General features: G+C 40.1%; 1 protein-coding gene across 1 annotated transcript in view; it reads right to left on the bottom strand.

The window, feature by feature from the left end:
- Nucleotides 1–20,053, bottom strand: part of CUBN (cubilin) — a 141,628-nt gene that overhangs the window by 58,507 nt on the left and 63,068 nt on the right. The window contains exons 28-33 of the mRNA XM_074528306.1: nt 18,660–18,841; nt 11,830–12,004; nt 10,079–10,260; nt 4,668–4,824; nt 2,871–2,987; nt 509–622 (exon numbers count right to left, since the gene is read on the bottom strand). Coding sequence (XP_074384407.1) covers nt 509–622; nt 2,871–2,987; nt 4,668–4,824; nt 10,079–10,260; nt 11,830–12,004; nt 18,660–18,841 — 927 coding nt within the window. The remainder of the gene's footprint in view (nt 1–508; nt 623–2,870; nt 2,988–4,667; nt 4,825–10,078; nt 10,261–11,829; nt 12,005–18,659; nt 18,842–20,053) is intronic.

The following is a 20,053-nucleotide window of genomic DNA, read 5'->3' as shown; positions in this document are numbered from 1 at the left end:
TCCTGGAACTTGAAGGGGATGGTACTGTCCAGAGAAGTCAGAAGAAAGCTATCAAAAACTCAGGAAAGAGCAGAAGAATTAGGCTTTCTATGGCTTGACAAAAAAACATTTTCTGCTCCCAGAAGTCTTCAGCTTCCTTACCTGTGTTTAGCATGGACTATGCTTATTTGCTGTGCTTGTGACTTATGTGTTTGTGGAGTTAAATGGAAATTCAGTTTAAAGTGAATTGCTTGGTTCCCAATATTGTTCCACTGAGGAGGAAGGAAAAGGCAGCTGGAGTCAACACCAAACTGCAGGTTAGCAGGAGCCCAGTCAGAGCCTGGGAGAACTCTGCCATTCACACTGAAGACTTATTCTCCATTCTCAATTTCCTCTGGCCAGAGAGGCCAAGGAGATTCTGTTATCAAAGAAAATCCATGGAGCAGGAGACCATGAACAGAAAACCTTCTCCTGCTTACCTTGGGTGTAGTTCTATATATATAAAATACACAACGGAAAGGTACAATACCTTGAAGAGGAGCCTCATAGTTATTCCCATCCAAAATCTCCACAAAATCCGTTGTACAGTTTTGTCCATTTTTTTCAATATCAAAGTCAGTGAATGAAAGTGTGACATGGTTGACTGGCAAGAGCAAAGAGTAAAAATTTAGGAAGAAGTTAGCAATTTCACAGAGAAATATTTACATGCAAACAAATGTTCTTTTTTTCCTCTTAAGTCACTCAGTCCCCATAAAGCATATCTGAAGTAGGTTTTATTTTCATTATATATTGAATGAATTTGATTTAAGTACATTAACATTTAGTGCAAAGGTCCTGGTAAATCCCTTCAGTACCTTTCAGTACTTTCTAGTTCAATCCACATTAGAAGGAGAGAATTTAGCATATACACATGATCTAAGTGTCCTTGTTTCTGGACGACTTCATTATATACTGAAAAAAAAAACCAAATAAAACATGGAAAATCTACAGACTTTCAGAAACACAACTTATTTCTACACACCCATGACCTGCTGTCCCTTTGCAATCTATATCATAGATCTGGACAAATGTGCCCTGCTCCAGGCTTAGAAAGAGCAGCTTCTTTCATCATGTTGCAACATTCCATATTCATCAATTGAACTGGTCAAAGGATCATTAACTACCCTCAGCTGTACTTGTACAGAATTGGATTTTCCATGCTCTTGGACTGCAGGCTACATAATGAAAAAGAGAATTTCTGATTCAGGGTATTTTTGACTCTCCTACTACTCTTGCTTGTCTGATACAAACAAAGGTGAAGTCACAGCTGGCAGAAGAGAGGCTGTCCTTGACACCAGTCTGGGACAGAAGTTATTACTGGCCTTAGGGCTCCATGCACTTTCAGTGGGTCAGAAAGAGTCTCCTGATTTAGATGATAACTAAGTTTTCTCCCCCACTGACCAAACCGAATTTGGCACAAATATTTTGCTTCTCCCTGGGCCCCACTTAATTGGCCTGAAGCAGCTGAGATGACAGCCACAGAGGCCGGGCTGCATCCAGCAGGGTGCCCTGGCTGGCATTCAGCTGCATCCTTTGTGTCCCTCCTTCTCAGTCAATCACAGCTGTCAATGCAGGTCCTCAGGATACACAGCAAAAAGGCAAAACACAGTGGGTGGCCAGAGCAGGAGACTTGTTGGCCTTCCCAGTAAAAGCAGAGCAGGATCTCTGCTGAGGCCTGCCACTGGATAAATCTATCAGACGTGGGTATGCAATGCAATGTATGCATGCTGTTTATTTATGAAATGCCATAAGTAAATGGCATTAGATACAGCATAATGAAACCATGTGCAGCTGCAACAGGAGGCATGGGGTTGTCCAGCTTGTAGGTGGAGGAAGTCACTGCTTCTCACACAGCATTTTTATGGTCTCTCATACTCATGTAATTCAGGAGACAGGAGTCATCTATGAATTTTCAATACAAATACAGGGAAAGTTTGTCTTTAAAAATAAACGTTACATAGGTGATGAAGTGCTCAGATGATGCCTTTTTCATGGACGTCCTATTTGTAACTATACTTAAAAAAGGATTGCTTATCTCCTCATTTATGTTTTGGTATTTTCTTGGCAAATTGATATTTGTTTTATAAACTAGCAAAATAAACTTAGAAATATGATGGAAACATTCTAGGATTTTAACAACATGTAAATATAATGTGTGCAACTAGAGTAGGATAGCTGCGATTTTAAATTAGGATACCAGGACATTATTATGGGATTTAACACACATAAATTATTTTTAGGGATTTTACACAATGTAAAGGTAACAGAGAGTATTAAACGTAGTAGCAGTATCTGATGGAAAATATTCAGTGGTTTATGATCAGTCATAAATCTGTGTAAAATTATGAATAGCTGACAGTGTATCTATGCACATAACAGCTTATTTATATATTTTTGTTTGTATTTGAAATCGAAATTTGTGTACCTTTTCTCATTATTCAATCTAATTTTTTAAATGTCAACAGCATAGTTTCCATGTAATACAACTCCAGCTTGAAACTCCAGACCAAAATAAGTTCAGCTAAATACAAGTGCTTTAATTATATGTAAACCCTTAGATTTTCTCACAAATGAATCCAACTTCACATAGTATTCAACACCTCATTTATAATTTTAACACTTGGGTCACAGTAAATTGGCTAGGATGACAAAGTTGTGAATTGTTTTCCTCACTATGCACTTAATCTTTTACAGTGAAATCTGACTTGTGACAGATTGGGAGATCCACACTCACAGCTACCAGGAAGCAGAACTTCCTAAAGAAATAAAGGAGGAATTTTGCATTGTTATTACAGAAAAGAAGATGAGGATGTTAGTCATCCCAACTGACTACAAAAGATGTTTTTACTTACATGGTTCCTGAGCCTGAATAATCCAGCTGCAGTTCTGATTGTTTGGGTATTTGGCAGGATACAGAGGAGAGGAAATTGCTGCCCCAACTGAATCTGACTCTATGAAACTTCCACATGCTTTAGAAGGAAACAGAAAAACATAGATACATATATAAATATTTATATACACAAATCACCTTGCCTAGATTCTGTAATGAAAATGAACACATAAAGTGTAACAAGGTACATTAGCATGAAATAGGATAAAATTCCCAATAGCATTTAATCAGAAGAATAGACTTAAGGATTAGCTCCCAGCACTGGCTGCACTTTCATGACCACATGCCATGCTGCACCTGGCTGGTCATCTGTAAGAAGCCAGACTGACTTTAGACCTGATAGATTTCATGTCTTCATAGCCCAGAAGAGATACCTTGGGGCAAAAATAACTTTGTTTAAGGGTAGTGCATTACACCCATTTCTCTGGTCACTTGTTTATGTTGGCAACTAGGAAGAAAAAAGCCATAAATAACTGTCCACAACTTTCCAGCACCCAAGGGTGGCCCCACATTGCATTGGCAGGATCCTCTTGGAGCTGTGTCAGCAAAACTGCAATTGTGTGAGGTGTTGCACACACTCTAGAGCTTGGCTGACTGCAGAACTTTGGCTGACAGTGCTGAGTGCTGCCTTGCCTCATCTCTGAGCTCACTGGCAGCCCATAAACTGCCCAGGTCAGAGTTTAACACACACCTGCTTTAAACTGCAGGGTGAGGAGCTGAGTACTGAAGAGTGAGACTCATTTATTGTGCTGTGCTACCTAAAACACCAAACAAAAGATGTGACTTTGTTAATTGAATTTTCTTAGGAAGAGGGAAGCTGGGTTGATAACATCCTAGGCAGGGAGCACTCACTCACCAAACATGGTTTGTGCAGTACTGAACCCACTAAATGTTCTGAGAAAGCTGAACAGTTTAGGCTCTCATAGCTGTTAGCCAGAAATGCCTAATTAGGTATCTAACTAGCACCTCAGGAACTGGGGTTTCTGAGGTTTTTGTTCATACAAGATCCTCCTTTTCTTTATAATTTTTCACAATATTTTTGAGAAAGAAAAATTTCTGGGAAAAGCAATAATTAAAAGTGACAAGAAGCCTGAGAGGAAAATTAGAGAGACTGATTTTGTCTGCAAATATTAAATGTCTGTAACTTGGAGAAAAGCTGTTTCACAAATTACTGACAAAAAGTAAAAGCAAATCATGGTATCAAATAGTATGTAACTTAATGAAAAATATTCTGCCCAGTTGGTGTCATTTTTCATTAAAAAGGAAACCATGGAAAATACCAATTAGTCTGCCACAAATTGGATAGTTGATGTTTGGCAGGGTGTGCAGGCCTGAATCCATGGACTTCATCAACAGCACCACAGAATTCTTTTCTAGCTTTTCAGATTCATGCGCATGGATGGCCATATAAAATGTTATTTTGTCACCAGGTCTGTGGAAACTGCCAGTTGCACATTTTTCTCAGGACAGTTATGGACAGCTAACCCTCTAGGGAGGAAGAATAAGAGTAGCTGATGTGTGCTACATGCCTTGCTATAAAAAACATGACTTCTTTTTTCCCAATTGAAGAATCTAAGTTGATCCTCAGACTTTAAAGTCTTTTATCTATAATTTGGAAAAAATTGTTCCTGGTAAAGATACACACTGGTATGGTGCATGGGTAGAAATTACACTTTCCATTATCAGCTGTGCTAAAAGACTGTGTCAGACACAAAGGGGTGATGAGATAAATGTGCATTAATGCAAATGATGCAATTACCCTCCATGAAGCGAGCACTGAAGCCCCTGTGCTGGATGGTTGTGTCAGAGTGCATTCTGATGTACATCTGGTTCCTGGAGGATGTGATGGGAGGAGGATGCTCTGCTCCACAGAGCCTTCCAAGAAGTGGTGCTTCATTGTTAGGACCATCAAATACCTGTCATGAAAATATCAAATAAAGTATTTGGTTTCAATGGGAGTATTGAGAAGACTTAAATTTCATTCCCTCTCTTATGTCCATTAATTTTTCATATGTAGTCCTGCTATGGGCAGTGCAAACAAACTACATTGCCCATCTTAAGTGGCAATTTCCAAAAAATGCATATATTTCAGGTTGAAGCTATGGGATCCTTGTAACCAAATGTAAAAAAAATGCCCCAAGTAAACATCTTCTTTCATGTGTATTGGGTATTGAAGCAACACACATTCAACAATCGACATATCCCCAAATATTTGCTGTTTTCTGTTAATGGCTAACATGAGCTCCTGTGCAGCTTTCATTCAGTTAAACCCTGCATCTTGTCTCAGTAAAGATTTCTTAACTGGCCCCAACATGCAACTGGTGCATCAGTGAGAGCTATGACTCTGGATAAAAGGTCACCAGGATTAAGGTTTTTAGATCCAGCATCAAGGATCAGATACATCTATGTTTTATAAAAGCTTCAGAGTGCCAAATTACACACATACACATGAAGTGCTATTTAAGCAGATGGTAAAGAAAAAAAAAAAAAAAGGAGGAAGAAAGTAGATAGGTTTACAAAACTTCACTTTTCATCACTTTTCATTTTACCACAAAAGGCTTCCTTCTCTTTTTTTCCCCCCTACAGCTGATAATTTTGTTTCCTTCCTGTTTCACAATCAGGAAGAGAAGGACAGAGAAGTTAAAACCAATGAGTTTATAATTTAAACAACATCAAAATTTTGACAAGAGAAAGTACAGAGAGAGAAGAATGGCCACGGTCTCAGTCCCCCATTAATCATTCCTAGCACTCCAGCAGAGGTGATTTGCTGCTGCTGTGTTGGGAGCCATGGTACAGTCCCAGAAGTGCCTCCCTCCAGCAGTAAGGAGCACTGGAGCTCCCAGCACAGCTGCACGATCACAGAGAAGGAGCCTTGGCGCTGCAACTGCCGTTGAATTCGGCAATTCAGTTCCTGTTTCAGCATTAACGTCCTGCCCTGCCATATGTACATCATTTAATATAATCGAGAAAAATATGGATTAAAATATGCATAGGAGCACCCAAAAATGGAGTCAGGAGGCTAAAAGCTATATAAAAGCTATACAAATGCCATCAGATTAGAAGACATGTACTTTTTATTGAGAATATCTTCCTTTACTTCAAAATGTCTCACATCCCAGCAAGTCTGTGCAAGGCAGCACCAATGAGTTAGAAATTTTTAACTAGACTGTGTAACACAATGCAATGCTTCTGCCTCCAGTATTCAAAGGCTTTTGAACACACTAGTGAAAAAAACCCAAAAAACCAGTAGCTGAGAGAAAGATGACCTGTCTCAAATAAATCTCAGAGCTAAGAAACAAGGGACAAAACTCCTGCTTAATCCCCGACATACCCTACATAGTCAATGCTGCACTCATGAATTAAACATTGGCCTGTGGTTCTGTGAACACTGGCGAGCTGTGTGGGATCTGGGGATGGAGCATTAAGTCTGCAACGCCTGTTAAAATGAGTACCTGGTAAAGACACCAAAAACATCCATCCATTCAACCTTTTCTTCTCTCTTGGCAGCCTGCCACAATCACCTTCTAATACACAGTGTGCAGTGTTTATTCTTCCTCTGCACATATATTCTGTATATAAATCAGATGGCCAGGAGTTAAAAACCACAAACCATGGAATGTGGGGGGAAAAAATAACCCATAGGAGTTAAAGCAGTGTCTTTCCCTAGACAGCAGTGAGAGGATTTATCTGAGAAGAAGCATTGCATTGACAGGGCACAGAGAGAGGGCCTGACTGCTCCTGGTAAAATGCTGGCTTTGATCTGCAACCCTCTGCCCAGCTGAGGATACAACCAGGAGGATTTCAGGCTTGCAGTTAGATCAGCAACCACAATATTCACACACTAGCTCAGGGAAGAGTTGAGTCTCTGCAGTTTCTTAAAGTTATTTTAAAAGCATTTGAGAAATGCATTTTTGTGGCTGCAGGACTAAGGAAAACCAATGCATCTGCTCACTTAAAAGCCAAGTTTTCAGTTGCATTGTGCATAGCAGCAATTCCCTTTCCACAGTGAACATAACTGAGTGACTCATTGCCTTCTTCTTCAAATGGGTCCTGAATTTTGCACAAGCACGACAAAAAGATGTCAACTTTTGTCTTCTGAGTCAAAAAAACTAAACTCCACATATTTCTAACTGTTCTCCCTTGAAAGATCCTCTTTGCCAGCACCTGGAATAAATGAAGTTGCACCTCCTCTCTATCTCCCAGAAGTTTACATTTCTATACTCCTGTGTTTTACTTGTTATACTGCAGCAGGAAAGAAAAAAAAAACACATTTACTTAATCAAACTCACTGGATAGAATAAGCTAATTCTCACTCCCTTTTTCAGGACCTTGTGCTACAAGTACTGCCTTCTGAGCTATGTTCTTCTCCTGTCTCCAAATACTTGAAACTCTTGCTGACCCGAGCTCCTGGCATAGCATCAGATACATAATTGGTTAAACACAGTCCAAAAATGCAGCAATTGGTACACTCACAATTTCTTTCCATCCATTTTCCTTCAAAAAAACAAATTTTTTTGTGAGTCACACTCTCCCGACAGAAGAACACAGGGGTGGGTACACAGGGAGGAATTGAAAATTTACTCAAGTATGGTGACAATGACAACAAAAAACTCTTCTCAAAGATCTTATGCTTTCTACATAATATAACTGAGTTAGACTTGAGATTAGAGAAAGGCCATACACCTCCATTTAACAGATGAAGAGATGGTCATCTGTTCTCAGAACAAATAAGAAAGAAAGCTGAGATGCAGAAGCAGAGGACTCAGCTAAATTTAGAAAGTTAAACGAATGAAATATGTGCTCTCTGCATTCCCTCCATTGGCTCTAGAGGGAGCTCAGGGCAGTTATCCCATGATTTACCATCACAGGCTCAGAATACATTTGGCTGAACCTAGATCTGTGCTCAGGTTCACATCTGAAATCACTGAGCTGGACAGAAAAATGCACCAGGCTTTATGGAGTTGCAGCATGGCCAAGAAGCAGCAGACAAAAATATTTTCTCTCCTCCCACTTTGCTCACATAACACACGTGCAATGGAAAACCTTAGAGGAAAAAATACATTTTCATGTGTTCCCCATAGAAAGGAATTTATGGGAGAAATATTTGGAAAAAAAAAGAAACTTGAGTCATATTGCAGGGAAAAATGAGTGGATGTAGAGGGGGGAGGGTGAAGGAAAAGACCATTGGTGCACTCGAGGGTGGAGGGAAGCCCAAGAGAACTCACAGAGCAACTGAAATCCCTACAGATAAGTAAAAATTCAAGAAACAGAAAAGGGTGGAACCTCTGTGCTACTCATACATGGTAGTTGTTCCTATATTAGGGAGAGAAAAACAACCCACCTGCTTCCGTAGCTGCCTGTATTTTCCATTTCCACAGCTTTTGGAATGCAATTCCTGAACTATTCACAGTCAGACACCTACTTATATTTTCCAGGCACTCTCTGTCCCCTCACTCTGCTCTCCTACGTGTGAGGCATATAGCAAGTCTCAAAACAAGTGAACACAAATCACATCTAGGTGTTGGTAACAAGTGATTCTCCTATTATCGGCATGCCAGGAGTGAAAGAAACCTCATTAACTCCTTTCTTGCCCTGCTGGTTCCCTTACATGAGCACTGAAAAATTCTACCTCATGCACCAAGGCCTCAGATCCCTTTATTATCTCTTGGCTTCAAACCAGCATCAATTTTCAATGGCTTCAAACCCCTCATCAATTTGCAAACCACACTCTACTTTGTGGGCAGTGATTGAAGTCTGCATCAAATTTGAGTCTCCAGTTGTGTTTGGACAGCTGGGGCCAATGGGCAACTCCCTTCTTCAGCACCCCCAAAAACTCAAAAAGCAGAAGCAAACCACAGATACTCCTATAGCTTTGGAGGACAAGGGGTGTCACTGCACATGGTCTGCAGAACTCTGTTCACACAAAGAGCTCTGGCACAGACATCTCCTCTGGCCACTGAGGGAATGACTCTTTTCAATGATTCAAAACTCAGTGATTCTAAATAGTTCAATGATTCAAAACAGTTCAATGATTCAAAACAGTCCTATCCAGCCTGTAAAGGTAATGGGGGACTTGTTCTTGTAGCTGCAAGGAGCTCATGGAACTGAGCACTCCACAAAGTGTTAGGATGTGTGCAAGCATCCATTGGCATCAGGTCTAGAAGAGAAATTGGTATATCAGGCCTTTTCAGAATTTAGCCCTTAATTTGTGAATGGCTTGTTTGCATTAATACAAATACAACCATCCTAGATAGCCTGTGTTTTTGTCAGGCACTTTGACTTTCTGACTTTCTACTCCTGTGTCATAGCACAGAAGAACTGAAAGCTCCTTTTCAAAGGTTCCCTGATGTAGTTTATAATTTAAAGAAAAAGACATAACCATATTTCCTTATGCTTCATAACCAGGAGGAAAAAAAAAAAAGGAACAGTCATTGTACAAAGAGGCTTTGTGGGCAAATGAAATCTTCAGTTCTGCTCAGCAAAATGGGGACACATTTCCTTTTTTTCTAGTTCAGTACAAAAAAGCTTTACGAGGCAATGTTGTTAAAACTGATGCTGTTTTCAAAAGAGTCTCAGCTCCTGCCAAATTGAGTTCTTTGTGAATGACAGTTTATCAAGGAGAGGAAAGCTGGATTTTGGGCTCCAGTCACTGTGCTTTATCTGACTAGCACTGATCACACATGCCTTTGTACTGAGTGAAGTGCAATCTGACATCGAGGGCCAGGATTTCATGTCCCAGCTCCCAAGAGCCCAAGAGGAGACTTAGAGAGTTTTTCGTTGTTGTGCACTGATTGAGCGGCAATTTGAGTTTCTGTGACAACAAAAGTTCCCAAACCAGCAGCAATGTGAAGCTTTAAAGAGAGCAGTGGGTCTAATGAAGCAATTAAACAGACAGCTGCAGAGCACCTGAATAAACAGTGCATACATAAAGAAAATCAGGCAGCAGCAATTCCCTCTGGATGCAGACTCCCTCTCTCCTGAGTCTGTAGCAGAGTGTGGGCAATCTGCTATCTATGTCAGCAGTTCATCCTATGGCTTGGAGCAAGCTGTGGCAAACTGCACTATAAATGGGAAAGGGTGTCATCATAGCAGTTATCTGTGTATGAGGTATTTTGCAAGCATTTCACCAGACTAATCAAGGAAACCTTTGAAATTTCTTTTGTTACTTACTTCAACATTGTCATAGTTACATGAGCGGTGATTTTCAATGTCAAAATCCGTGAAATTCAATAGGACTCTGTGGCTCTGATCAACTTGGATAACCCAGGAGCAATCAGTGTTGTTATTATAAGGTTGAGGATAGTTTGGAGAATGGATTTCCCCGCTGTTAGCTTGGAAAATACCACCACAGCCTGAAAAAGACACAATCAGTTTTAATCACAAGTTCCTTTCTTTCATACTTAGTGAGAATCTAGCTCTATTTTTAAACTATGAACACCTCCTTTTTTATATTTCCTACATTAAGCTTTTGCAAGATGAGTGCTATAACAGTTGAAGTGTACAAAAAAGATCAATGGAAATTCCTTTTAGGAAAGTATAACATTATCATTATAACTGAATATGTGACAACACTGCTCAGAGTGATATAGCCCCAAACTGGCAGTAGATGTTGTAAAGGCTGAAGCTGGTATTCCTCTATCCTAGATAGTGTAAAAGCAATCCAAAATACTGTTCATAGGAATGCCAGAGACCTGGCATACTGAGAAAGCAATAACTTGCCCTAGCTGAACTTAGGGTGAGACAATTCCTTCTCTACTAGGAGAGCTGGAGCTCCTCATTGCTCATGAGCAGTGCAGCAATTGCAAACCTCTCATTTTTACTTCTCTGCCCATGAAGCTGAGGGCTTCCTGAGGACTCCACCCTCAGGTACTTCTGGTCAGAACAGATCTGGTGCTCATGAATATCTAAATAGCCCAGAATGATGAATTTGGTGTGGGAAGTACCAGGGATTTCAACAGGACCAACACGAACAGAGTTTTACATCTTAAAAAGAGATGGAGGAGGGAAAAATAAAGACAAGGATAAAACAACTATGCTGTTATTTTATTCTGGTGAGTGGGTATATAGAGGCTAGAGGGGGTTGGAGTACAGCAGGCAACACATTGTAAAGGGATAAGAAAGCTTCAGGGGGCCTAAGTAGAAAAAATAAGCCGCCAGATCTCAAAAGGGGATTAATTCAAAGGACTATTGTAGACTTCTTTTATTAAGAAAAAAATCTTGTGCCTTTCTCATAAAACATCTGAGAGAGGAGAAGTACAAACCTTGACAAACTAATGAAACAGTGTGCTTAATAAAGCAAAACTGCAAGAATTAAAATTTGCCTCTCATCACTTTTCATTGCAATTATTTTCCGATAATTGGTCTTTCTATTAGAACTCCCATGTAGAGACATGGTTGAGTCTTTTAAGCATATCTCTTCTTTCAGTGGTTACCAGTAAAGCTATGAACAAAAAATCACATTGGGGGATGGATAAACCTTATAGAGATCAAGTATTTACTAATCACTCCAAATATTTTTGGGGTCCAGACTACTGAGTTCTTCAAGCTAGTGTTCTCAGCTATTTTTCAGTTTACCATTTAAAACCAAAAGCGCCATTCAGTGAATAAAAGATTCTGTATGGGTAAGTGGGTGGGAAGAAATGGTAGCATGCAAAATCCCTTGCTCATTGCAGGAATGTCTTCATTAATTATGTAGAGAAGAAACTGAAACAAAATACATTAATAGGCCTAGATTTCAGACAATTAGACAATTTTTAACTCTGTGTGTTTTCCAGCATCTCTTAATGATACCAAATTCAGTATCACCCAAATTCTCTTTCACCTTTCAGTCCTCTGCTGTTTGACTACTTTGAATGCTTGCACGGCTGATCCTCAATTCTCAGGCTTCCTGAATTTCTCCTGGTATTAATCAGTATACTCACCACCTGGAATTTCTTGCCAGGAGGCATTAAAGCCTTTCCCTGTGTCTGTTGCATCTGTCTCGAAGCGGACAACGGCTGAATTGCCCGTGGTGGAGATTCGCAGTGGGTTCTGTGCTGACCTTGAGACACACAGCTGGGCTAGCCTAGGAGAGAGGAAATCTGGGCCACCAAACACCTAGAAGTGGAAGAAATATTGTCAAAGTTTTCCCAAGACAGTATCTGTCACACAGAGTACATGAGAACTGTTTAGTTTTTAGGAGGAAAACAAAACCCATCTATAAGTATTGAAAATAATTCAACATTTTATAACGTAAAGTAGCTAATAGAGTCTTTTTCTCTGCAGACTTTTTAGTACCTGAACCACCTGCACAAACCAAGTTTAAAGTTCTAGATGATTTGAGAACAGCGTTGAAATAAATAGAATTTTCTGTCTGGGGACTTGGCCAGATTCTTTTTCCCTTTCCCTCCAGAATTAGCACCTTGTTTCTCTGGACATATAAACCCAGATTTTTTTTTTTTTTTTTTTAATCCTTGTGCAAAAAAAAGGCTACTTTTTGCAGGAACCTGTGATGATGATTTGCACCACTGATACACAGAGGCATAGGCATAGTTAAAGATGATTTTTAAACTGGGGACAGATTTCTTAATTCCTTCTGATTAAAAAAAAAGCAGCATTGCAACTTTATTTACTTCAAGGGCAGCATAAATATCCCAAATAATGAATTTGGATCAAGTAAGCCACATTTTCATAATGCTCTTTGGAAGCAAGGATGTATAGCATACAAATTTGCCACAAAAGATGAGTTTTGGCTTTTAAGAGTAAGTGTTTCCTACTCAGCAGAGTGTGCCTCAGGCAGTCATAAACCAGAGAACCACCACTCCCTTAAGCATCACAGCAGTATGATGAACTTCCAATGCATTTTTCAACCAAGTGCAGTGAATTATGTGGCAGTGTGAAGCCTTGTAAACCCTGTTTGTTTTCCAGAAAGGATGCAGGATTTTAGTTTGAACTCATTTGTAACTGGTGGAACAGCTCACCTTCCCTAGTCTTCCCTCTCAAAGCTGAAGAAAACACACATGGTCAGGGCAATTTCCAATTGACATGTGATTTTTTTGCCTAGAGCCCTCAATTATTGGATTTTCTTGGCTTCCTGCATGCTAATGAAATGGCACCCGATACTGACAGTCTGCCACCTCCACTGTGTGTGCCTGGCAGGACTGCAGCTGCAAAAGTCAGCTTGGAAGTAACCTTGGATGGGAAAACTATAAAAGACACACCAAATAAAGAATGTGCTGCTGTCTTTCAGCAACCAAACAATTAACAGAAAGATTCTAATTCTATAAGTACACTTATTATTATGTATAAATCCCAAAGTTAAAATAGATAACATCAAGTTCTAACAACAGAAAAACCCAACACCCACAAAACAACAACAAAACAAAAACAAATAAACAAAAAACACCCAAAAGCAGAGAATAGGAATATAAGACAAGAAATCCCATCAGAATTTTCCAACAGTGGCACCTCAAGTCCACTCCAAAAATTAGTAGTTTGGTAAACATCAAAAAAGTTAAAAGAAACAGTCTATGCATCTTTCTCAGAAAGCAACAGTACTGCTAGAAACAGCTTTATATGTGTCTTTTTTTCCTATGATGAGGGGAAATTCAATATTTTAATAAGCTCTGTCAGACACTTTTAAACCCCAGAAGTAGTTTGGGTTCTGTCCAAGCTAAATATCTGAGCAAGTCTAACAAAGAGCTGAGCTAGTCCCCCCACATTCAGGGGTAAGGAAAATAATTTGATTAATTGTGTGCTCAGTAACTACTCAGAGGGCCTGACACTGCTCTGATGTTAAAGATATAAGAGAAATAATTTGATTTTAGCTGGAAAAAAAAAAATTTGTCACTCCAGGTTAATGTGAGACTTCAGGAGCTGAGGCTTGCATCCCCAGAAGAAATAAGGAATGACTTTTTCTATAAACATCATAGTCAGATGTTCAAAAGATAGTATTTTGCTGTGGTGGCTGATAACACAGGCTTAATAGCTTAAACATTTTTATTTTGGCTGAGATAGCACTTTTTTGCATTCTGCAGGGAGGCTGCATGACTTGAATGGATAATGGCTCCTCTGTCCAATCGATCGTCTCAAGGCATTCAAAAGGAGTCAGTATGGACGAAATCTCAGCTCAGATTCAGAATCTGAAATGAAGCTGTCAGGGTCTGGGGAAGAAGCCTGTTTGTCTGCTGGAAGCTCAGTGTCCAGAAAAATCTCACTGCTTGGCCGCCTGTGAGGCCCAGTGACTGCTGCATTTGTCAGAAGTCTGTTCAAATATGAATTTTAAAATGTGTTTGTGGTACATTCCCTGAGTCAGAGCCACAGCATGAGATCTAGCAGGAACACATGCTCTTAATCATGTAAACCAGCCTAGGGAAGCTGTGTGGCAGAGGAAACAGCAGGAGTTTCTAATATGCATCCAATGAGTCTCATGGACCAGCCTCTCACATCATCCCTGGTGCTCCCTGGGGCTCTCTGCCCCTGGGCAAGGAACCCAAACCAGCTCTGACATGAACCCTGCTGCTTTCTGCAGCATCTCCTCAGAAATTACCTTGGCCCAAGCTGAACATTCAAATTGACCAATTAGGAAAGAATTAAGGATGGGGGAGAAATATGGATGGAAATCTGAAGTTTATGGGTCTCCTTTACATTGTTAAGGGTTCAGCAACAGCTTCTGCACAGTTTCAAAATAAAAAGCAGTCAGAGGCATGCTCCTTATAGTTATGAGTGCATTTTCTTTTCTCCTTTAGGCTAGTTCAATTAATTAGATGCTTTCATAAAGGCTGGAATAAAAACAAGTTTGAGTGTTTCCATGACAAAAAAAAAAAAAAAATATTATATTTGGCTACAAAGAGAAAAACCAATAGTTACCACATGAAAAAACGAGGGAAAAGAGAATGGATGGAAAGAATGAATTCAAGGGTGTGGTTCATAAAGAATGATAGGATATCTGAGCTAAAAAAAAATAAATAAACATCTAGTCTGACCAGAGTATCTGATCCCAAGATAAGGTGGTGTTGGCTCTCATAGCAGGGCTGCAGGACACTGAAATAAAGCCCATGGTTTTAATCTGTTCTTATCATTTGCTTCTGCCCCGTTAGCTCCATTTGATGTTAACAGTCAGCATTCCAGAGTTATGAGCAACAGAAAGCTGTTTTTCATGCAGTTGGTCACCCTCATGACACAGATTTTCTGGGAATAACACTGATCCTTGCCCAGATATAACTTCCAGCAAAGAGACAGCCTGGCTTTGACTGAGAAATAAGAATTGTGGCAATACCTGATGCTTTTTTTTCTATTTAAATGAGAAGACCAGAGCATCTGACTTGGAAGTGAAATAGATTGACAGTCTTCCTTCCTTTTCTGCTCAGGGCTACATCTTGCTAAGGCAGAATATATTTATAGTTTGTGAAAATCTGGTCCATGCTAAAGGAGAAGATGTCATCATTTATCTGTCATAATTTATTCAAAACAGGCATGGTAATTTTCCTCTATGAATGTAATTTCAATAGAAGCCATTCAAAAACTATTTCAATTATTTCATTTTGTCCAAAATAACATCTTCTATTTCCATGGAACATTTCTAGAAAATATCTTTAAGAACAATTTAAATTTGCTTTCTGGATGTTTATAAAAGGAATGTCATTTCAAGGGGAAGAAAAAAAGACAGACTGCAACAGTGCCATAAAAGAAACAGGGAGAATGCATCAAACACTTGAGCCATGGAAATAACCTGAGGATTTCACATTAAAAAAATTAATGTAACTATTATTGCACAGTTTTGGTGAAACATATGGCAGTCCTGGGATACTGACAGGGAAATGACAGCTTGTTTAACAGGCATTGTCAAAGGAAAGGGAAGGGAGATGCTGCCTCTTACAAGAGCAAGTATGCTTCAGACAAATGTTCAAGGGTGAAATATTCAAGAAACTATGGTATAAAAGTGAAGTTAGCAACAAAGATGCTGCAATGAGAAATATCTCTTAGAATTTTCCTAAATTCCCTGCCAAGTCAAAGGGATGAGGGTGTTCCTAAGCAAAAATGCATCCAGGAGAGCAAGTTTTGTGATTGCTGGGAAATATTCATTACAGGACATCTTATTTCAGGTACCAGACTGAATGGGACATGGAGGGACAGCAGAGTGCAGACCTAGTTTAGTACTGATTTTGACTTCCTATTAAAACTGGAACGTTGTTTGATTTCAAAGAAAGCAGGAAGCAGTAGAACTTACTACTCAGAGATAAGGAAAATGTGAAATTAGGAGAATAACCATGAGGAAAAATAAGACTTCAAACTCCAAAGATACTTAGGATACTTTTGGGAATATAATGTGAGAGTGAAAGACCTTTGGAACCTTAGTGATCACTGAAACACACAGTATCAAAAGCACACCAGTGACCTTTCTTTTAACACTCTGCAGACTTAAATGTGTGTGTGGTTTTCAGCTTGGACATACATAGAAACTACATGAAAGAAGGTGGCAAGATAAAGCAGCTTCTGAAAATGGCTAGTCATGTTCTTTTTTTTCCCCCACTAAATCTGAGTCATCATTTGTCCTGCTCAGACTATGTCAATCATGGTATGAATGAATTTTATAACAAAAGTAAGAAAATATGTATGTGGCAAGATACATGAAGCTCCACTGGGTGTCTGCAGCGTGGCAGGGGAAGCTCTATGCTGACACGCAAGATCTTTGATCATGGACTAAGACATGAACTGTTGGGAATTTAGCTGACTAGAGACTGGAAAAGTACAAAGCCGTGGCTAATTCCAAGTCCTGCACCTGCAAGATAGTGTGTCATTGGGCCTAGCTGAGTATGATAAAGAAATGGACAGAGAGACGTGAGAAGTAGAGAACGTAGGCCCAAAGGAATGAGGAAGAGTTAATGGTATAGTTTAACCAATAGATTGCTTAACTTACAGAATATTCATAAGCTTATTATTTGCTGTATAAGTGTTTGATGCTTTCTTCAATAAACTGGACCTGTGATGAACCATCTGGTGTCCTGGTCTCCTTCCTTCGACAATGAACCAATTTTTCCCTGTAAGTTGATTTATGTTAGATTATCTGCCAGCAGATCAGAGCCAGGTGTTGGGAACTGGATGAACCAAGATCTGGAGACAAGTAGCTCCAAGCATGCCAATTCTGAGGGCAGGAAGGCAGGGGAGTTCAAGCAGCAAGGTGAGCATCTGTGCAGATGAATCAGTATGGTTGGAATGAAGCAAAACATAGCAACTAAGCTGCAAATGGCAAAAAAAGGAAACCCAAAACCTAAGGTGAACACCTTGCTCAGGAACACAGAGCAGCAAACTGCAGGGTGCTGTTAAATGGTGTCTTTAAGCAGTTGGTGTCTGGCAAGTCACTCAATTGGTTTTAGCCCAGCTACCTTCCCAGTCAAAAAGTTCCCAAACAAATGGTTGCCAGCCATCTGTGTACTCTTGCTGGATCATGAGGGCTCCTGAGCAACCAACTGCAGATGTAGGTATTGTCCTTGGAATAGAAGAACCATTCAAGAAATGGTCATCCTCAGCAAATTTAGATTTGGAGGCTGTTTAATGGATTCCTCTGGGCAACAGAGGCATAATGGAAGTTTATAGGCAGATTACCTTTCAATCTTGTAATTCTAGGCACAAAGAATGAAGATGCAATACAACAGACTTCATCAATATAAACCAGCCAGTACAGGTCACCTACTCAGAGTCTCTGGTGTCAGCAGTGTGACATACAGGTGTACTTGCCAATGCTACTGATGGAGAATTCATGGAACAGCTTCCTTACCCCCAGATCCTGCAGAAGTCAGGATGTGGGAATGGGAAGCAGAGCACAAGTGTGGGTGCTGGACGGACAGTTGTCTAACTGTATGCTGTATCACATCACCCAGAAGAGGAGAAGAAAGGCGGCTGCAGCAGAGTAGTACAAGTTCTCTTAATCAGTCTTCTGCATTCATTACAAAAACATTGAAAAGTCACCCATGTATAAACACTGACAAAAAGTCACAAGTTTACCTCCATTGGTGATCTCAAATGTCTCTAGTGAGAGCAGTTTAGAAAGTCTATAACTCCGAAGTTCTTCCTGAAATTATTTCCTGTCCCCTCTTCCTGTACTGGAAGTCTATTCAACTCTGTCAGCTGAGATTGGTCACCTGGTTGCTTACCAACATGAGCAAAAAGATGTTATATGTAACAGGGTCATCGAGTGCTATGGGTTTCTTCAAGGAGGTCAGAACCTCCTTACAGAGGCCCCTTTTCTCCTTTTTCCACCACCCTAAGGTGACAAGGATATTGCCTTTTTTTTGTTGTTGTTGTTCCGTGCAAAGATTCTTCCTAAATTTCATCACTCAGCATTATAAATCTCCCCACATCCTCGGAAGGCCCTACACAAGATCTCACCTGAGTTATCCCCTGCAGTGGTCCATCATCTTCCTTTGCACCAGGAAATTATCTTCATGGTACAGCACCCACCCTACACTTAGTTCTTTATAAAAGGTGGAGTTTTTAAGACTAAGTTTTTCAAAGGAGCTTTGTCTTTTGTTAGGAAGCATACAGTGCATAACTTCATAATTAATTAAGGTATACAGTCACCAAAGGTATAAAAGCAAAATATAATAAGAACATTATGGCTTCTGTGACAATACCTGTTGAACATAACTGTAGCCTCAGCAGAAACAGGAAACTGCAGTAGAATTGTTTGTTCTGCATCTGCAGTTCTTGGGATTATCTGTTCCAGACAGAAATGAATACAACTTGTGCATTTTAGAGGAGTAAATGCTCTTACCTCCAAGACATCATAGCTGCAGTTTGGGTGGTACTCAACGTCGAATTCCTGGATGGTGAGTTGAATGCTGCTGCCAGGGGCTGTGTGGATGTACCAGATGCATTCCCTGTTGCTTGGGTATCTGTTGGGGTAGCCAGGGCTGTGAAATGAACCAGAAGGGCCAGAGAGCTCTTCTCCACAACCTGACAACAAAGCAAAGCAGCCTGGTGAGGAGGTCTGGCAAAACTCCCTGACAGCTCTGATAAGGACAGGCAGCAGCCCCCATTTCATTGACAAATGTGTACTCTGGGCTGGAAGGTCTGCTCTGCCACAGGGAACCCAGGAAGAGAATGGCAGGCTGGAGCAGTTTGCACTGCCTGTGCAGGAAGTACTTCACCTCCTGTTTTGGTGGGTTTCATACCAAACCTCAGCATCTGCTCTGACTGCTGAGACACAGAAAAAAAGTGGATTTTTTTTATTGGCTTCTAACTTTACCAGTTCAAGAAAGCTAAATCAGATCCATTCTCAGCTTTTACTGACTTCAAATAATCAAGCCAAGTTATCATAGGGAGGTCTTTCTATTGTAAAAATGCCATTTCCCACTTTAGAAATCATAAAATTAAAGACAACGCAATTTGCCTCAGCCTGCTGAGCATGATTACAAGCTGCCAGATCACAGTGGATAAACCAACTTTCTGACACTTGATGTGTTTAATGTTATTTTCCTTATTCAATTGTAACAGTGCAATTGTAAAACAAGCTGTGTTTGAAAGGTTATGTATTTTTTTTTCAGATAAGAAAGCATTGTCCTAACACCACTCCCCAGACCCTGGGGTGACTAAGTTCTTACATACTGTGAGCTAGACTGAAAAAAGAAACCAGCAGCAAAACAATGGATGAAATGCAGGCCCTGGTTTAACAGGACAAAGCAGCTGAACATCTGAGCCTAGTTTTATCATTGCTTTATGGAGATGTGCTAAGTGTAGCACTAGCCTCTCTTTAATGAATTCCTGGGAAGATGCTTTTCCTACCTCAGACCCCAAGTCCAGGCATAAATAGGGCAGGAAGGCACAGCAGCCCTGCCAGTATCACGGCAGATTCAGATCAGCTACATTCACAGTGAAACCTTACCTTTAGAAAAGCCAGTAGGGTGGCTATGTACCTGTCACACACAGAAAAAAAAGGATTCTGTGTTTGATCTGATTTTGTGTGTGCCATTCTGCCTTCCAGCAGCAACTTTCTTTTGCTCATTACAAGCCCCCCAAGTGTTTCATTTAGGCACTGATATTTTGCTTACACAGAATTTATAGGTTCACTTGAGCTTTGTAATGCCCACACTCCATCAATTTCTTTGGCTTCATATCCAGAGGAAAGATTCTGTCACATTGAAAAGCCCCAAAATACTTAAGAAAACC

The sequence above is a fragment of the Zonotrichia albicollis genome, chromosome 1 (assembly GCF_047830755.1).
Source record: "Zonotrichia albicollis isolate bZonAlb1 chromosome 1, bZonAlb1.hap1, whole genome shotgun sequence".
NCBI lineage: Eukaryota > Metazoa > Chordata > Aves > Passeriformes > Passerellidae > Zonotrichia > Zonotrichia albicollis.
Note: the sequence above shows the minus strand (reverse complement) of the source record. Positions and strands in the feature narration are given on the sequence as shown.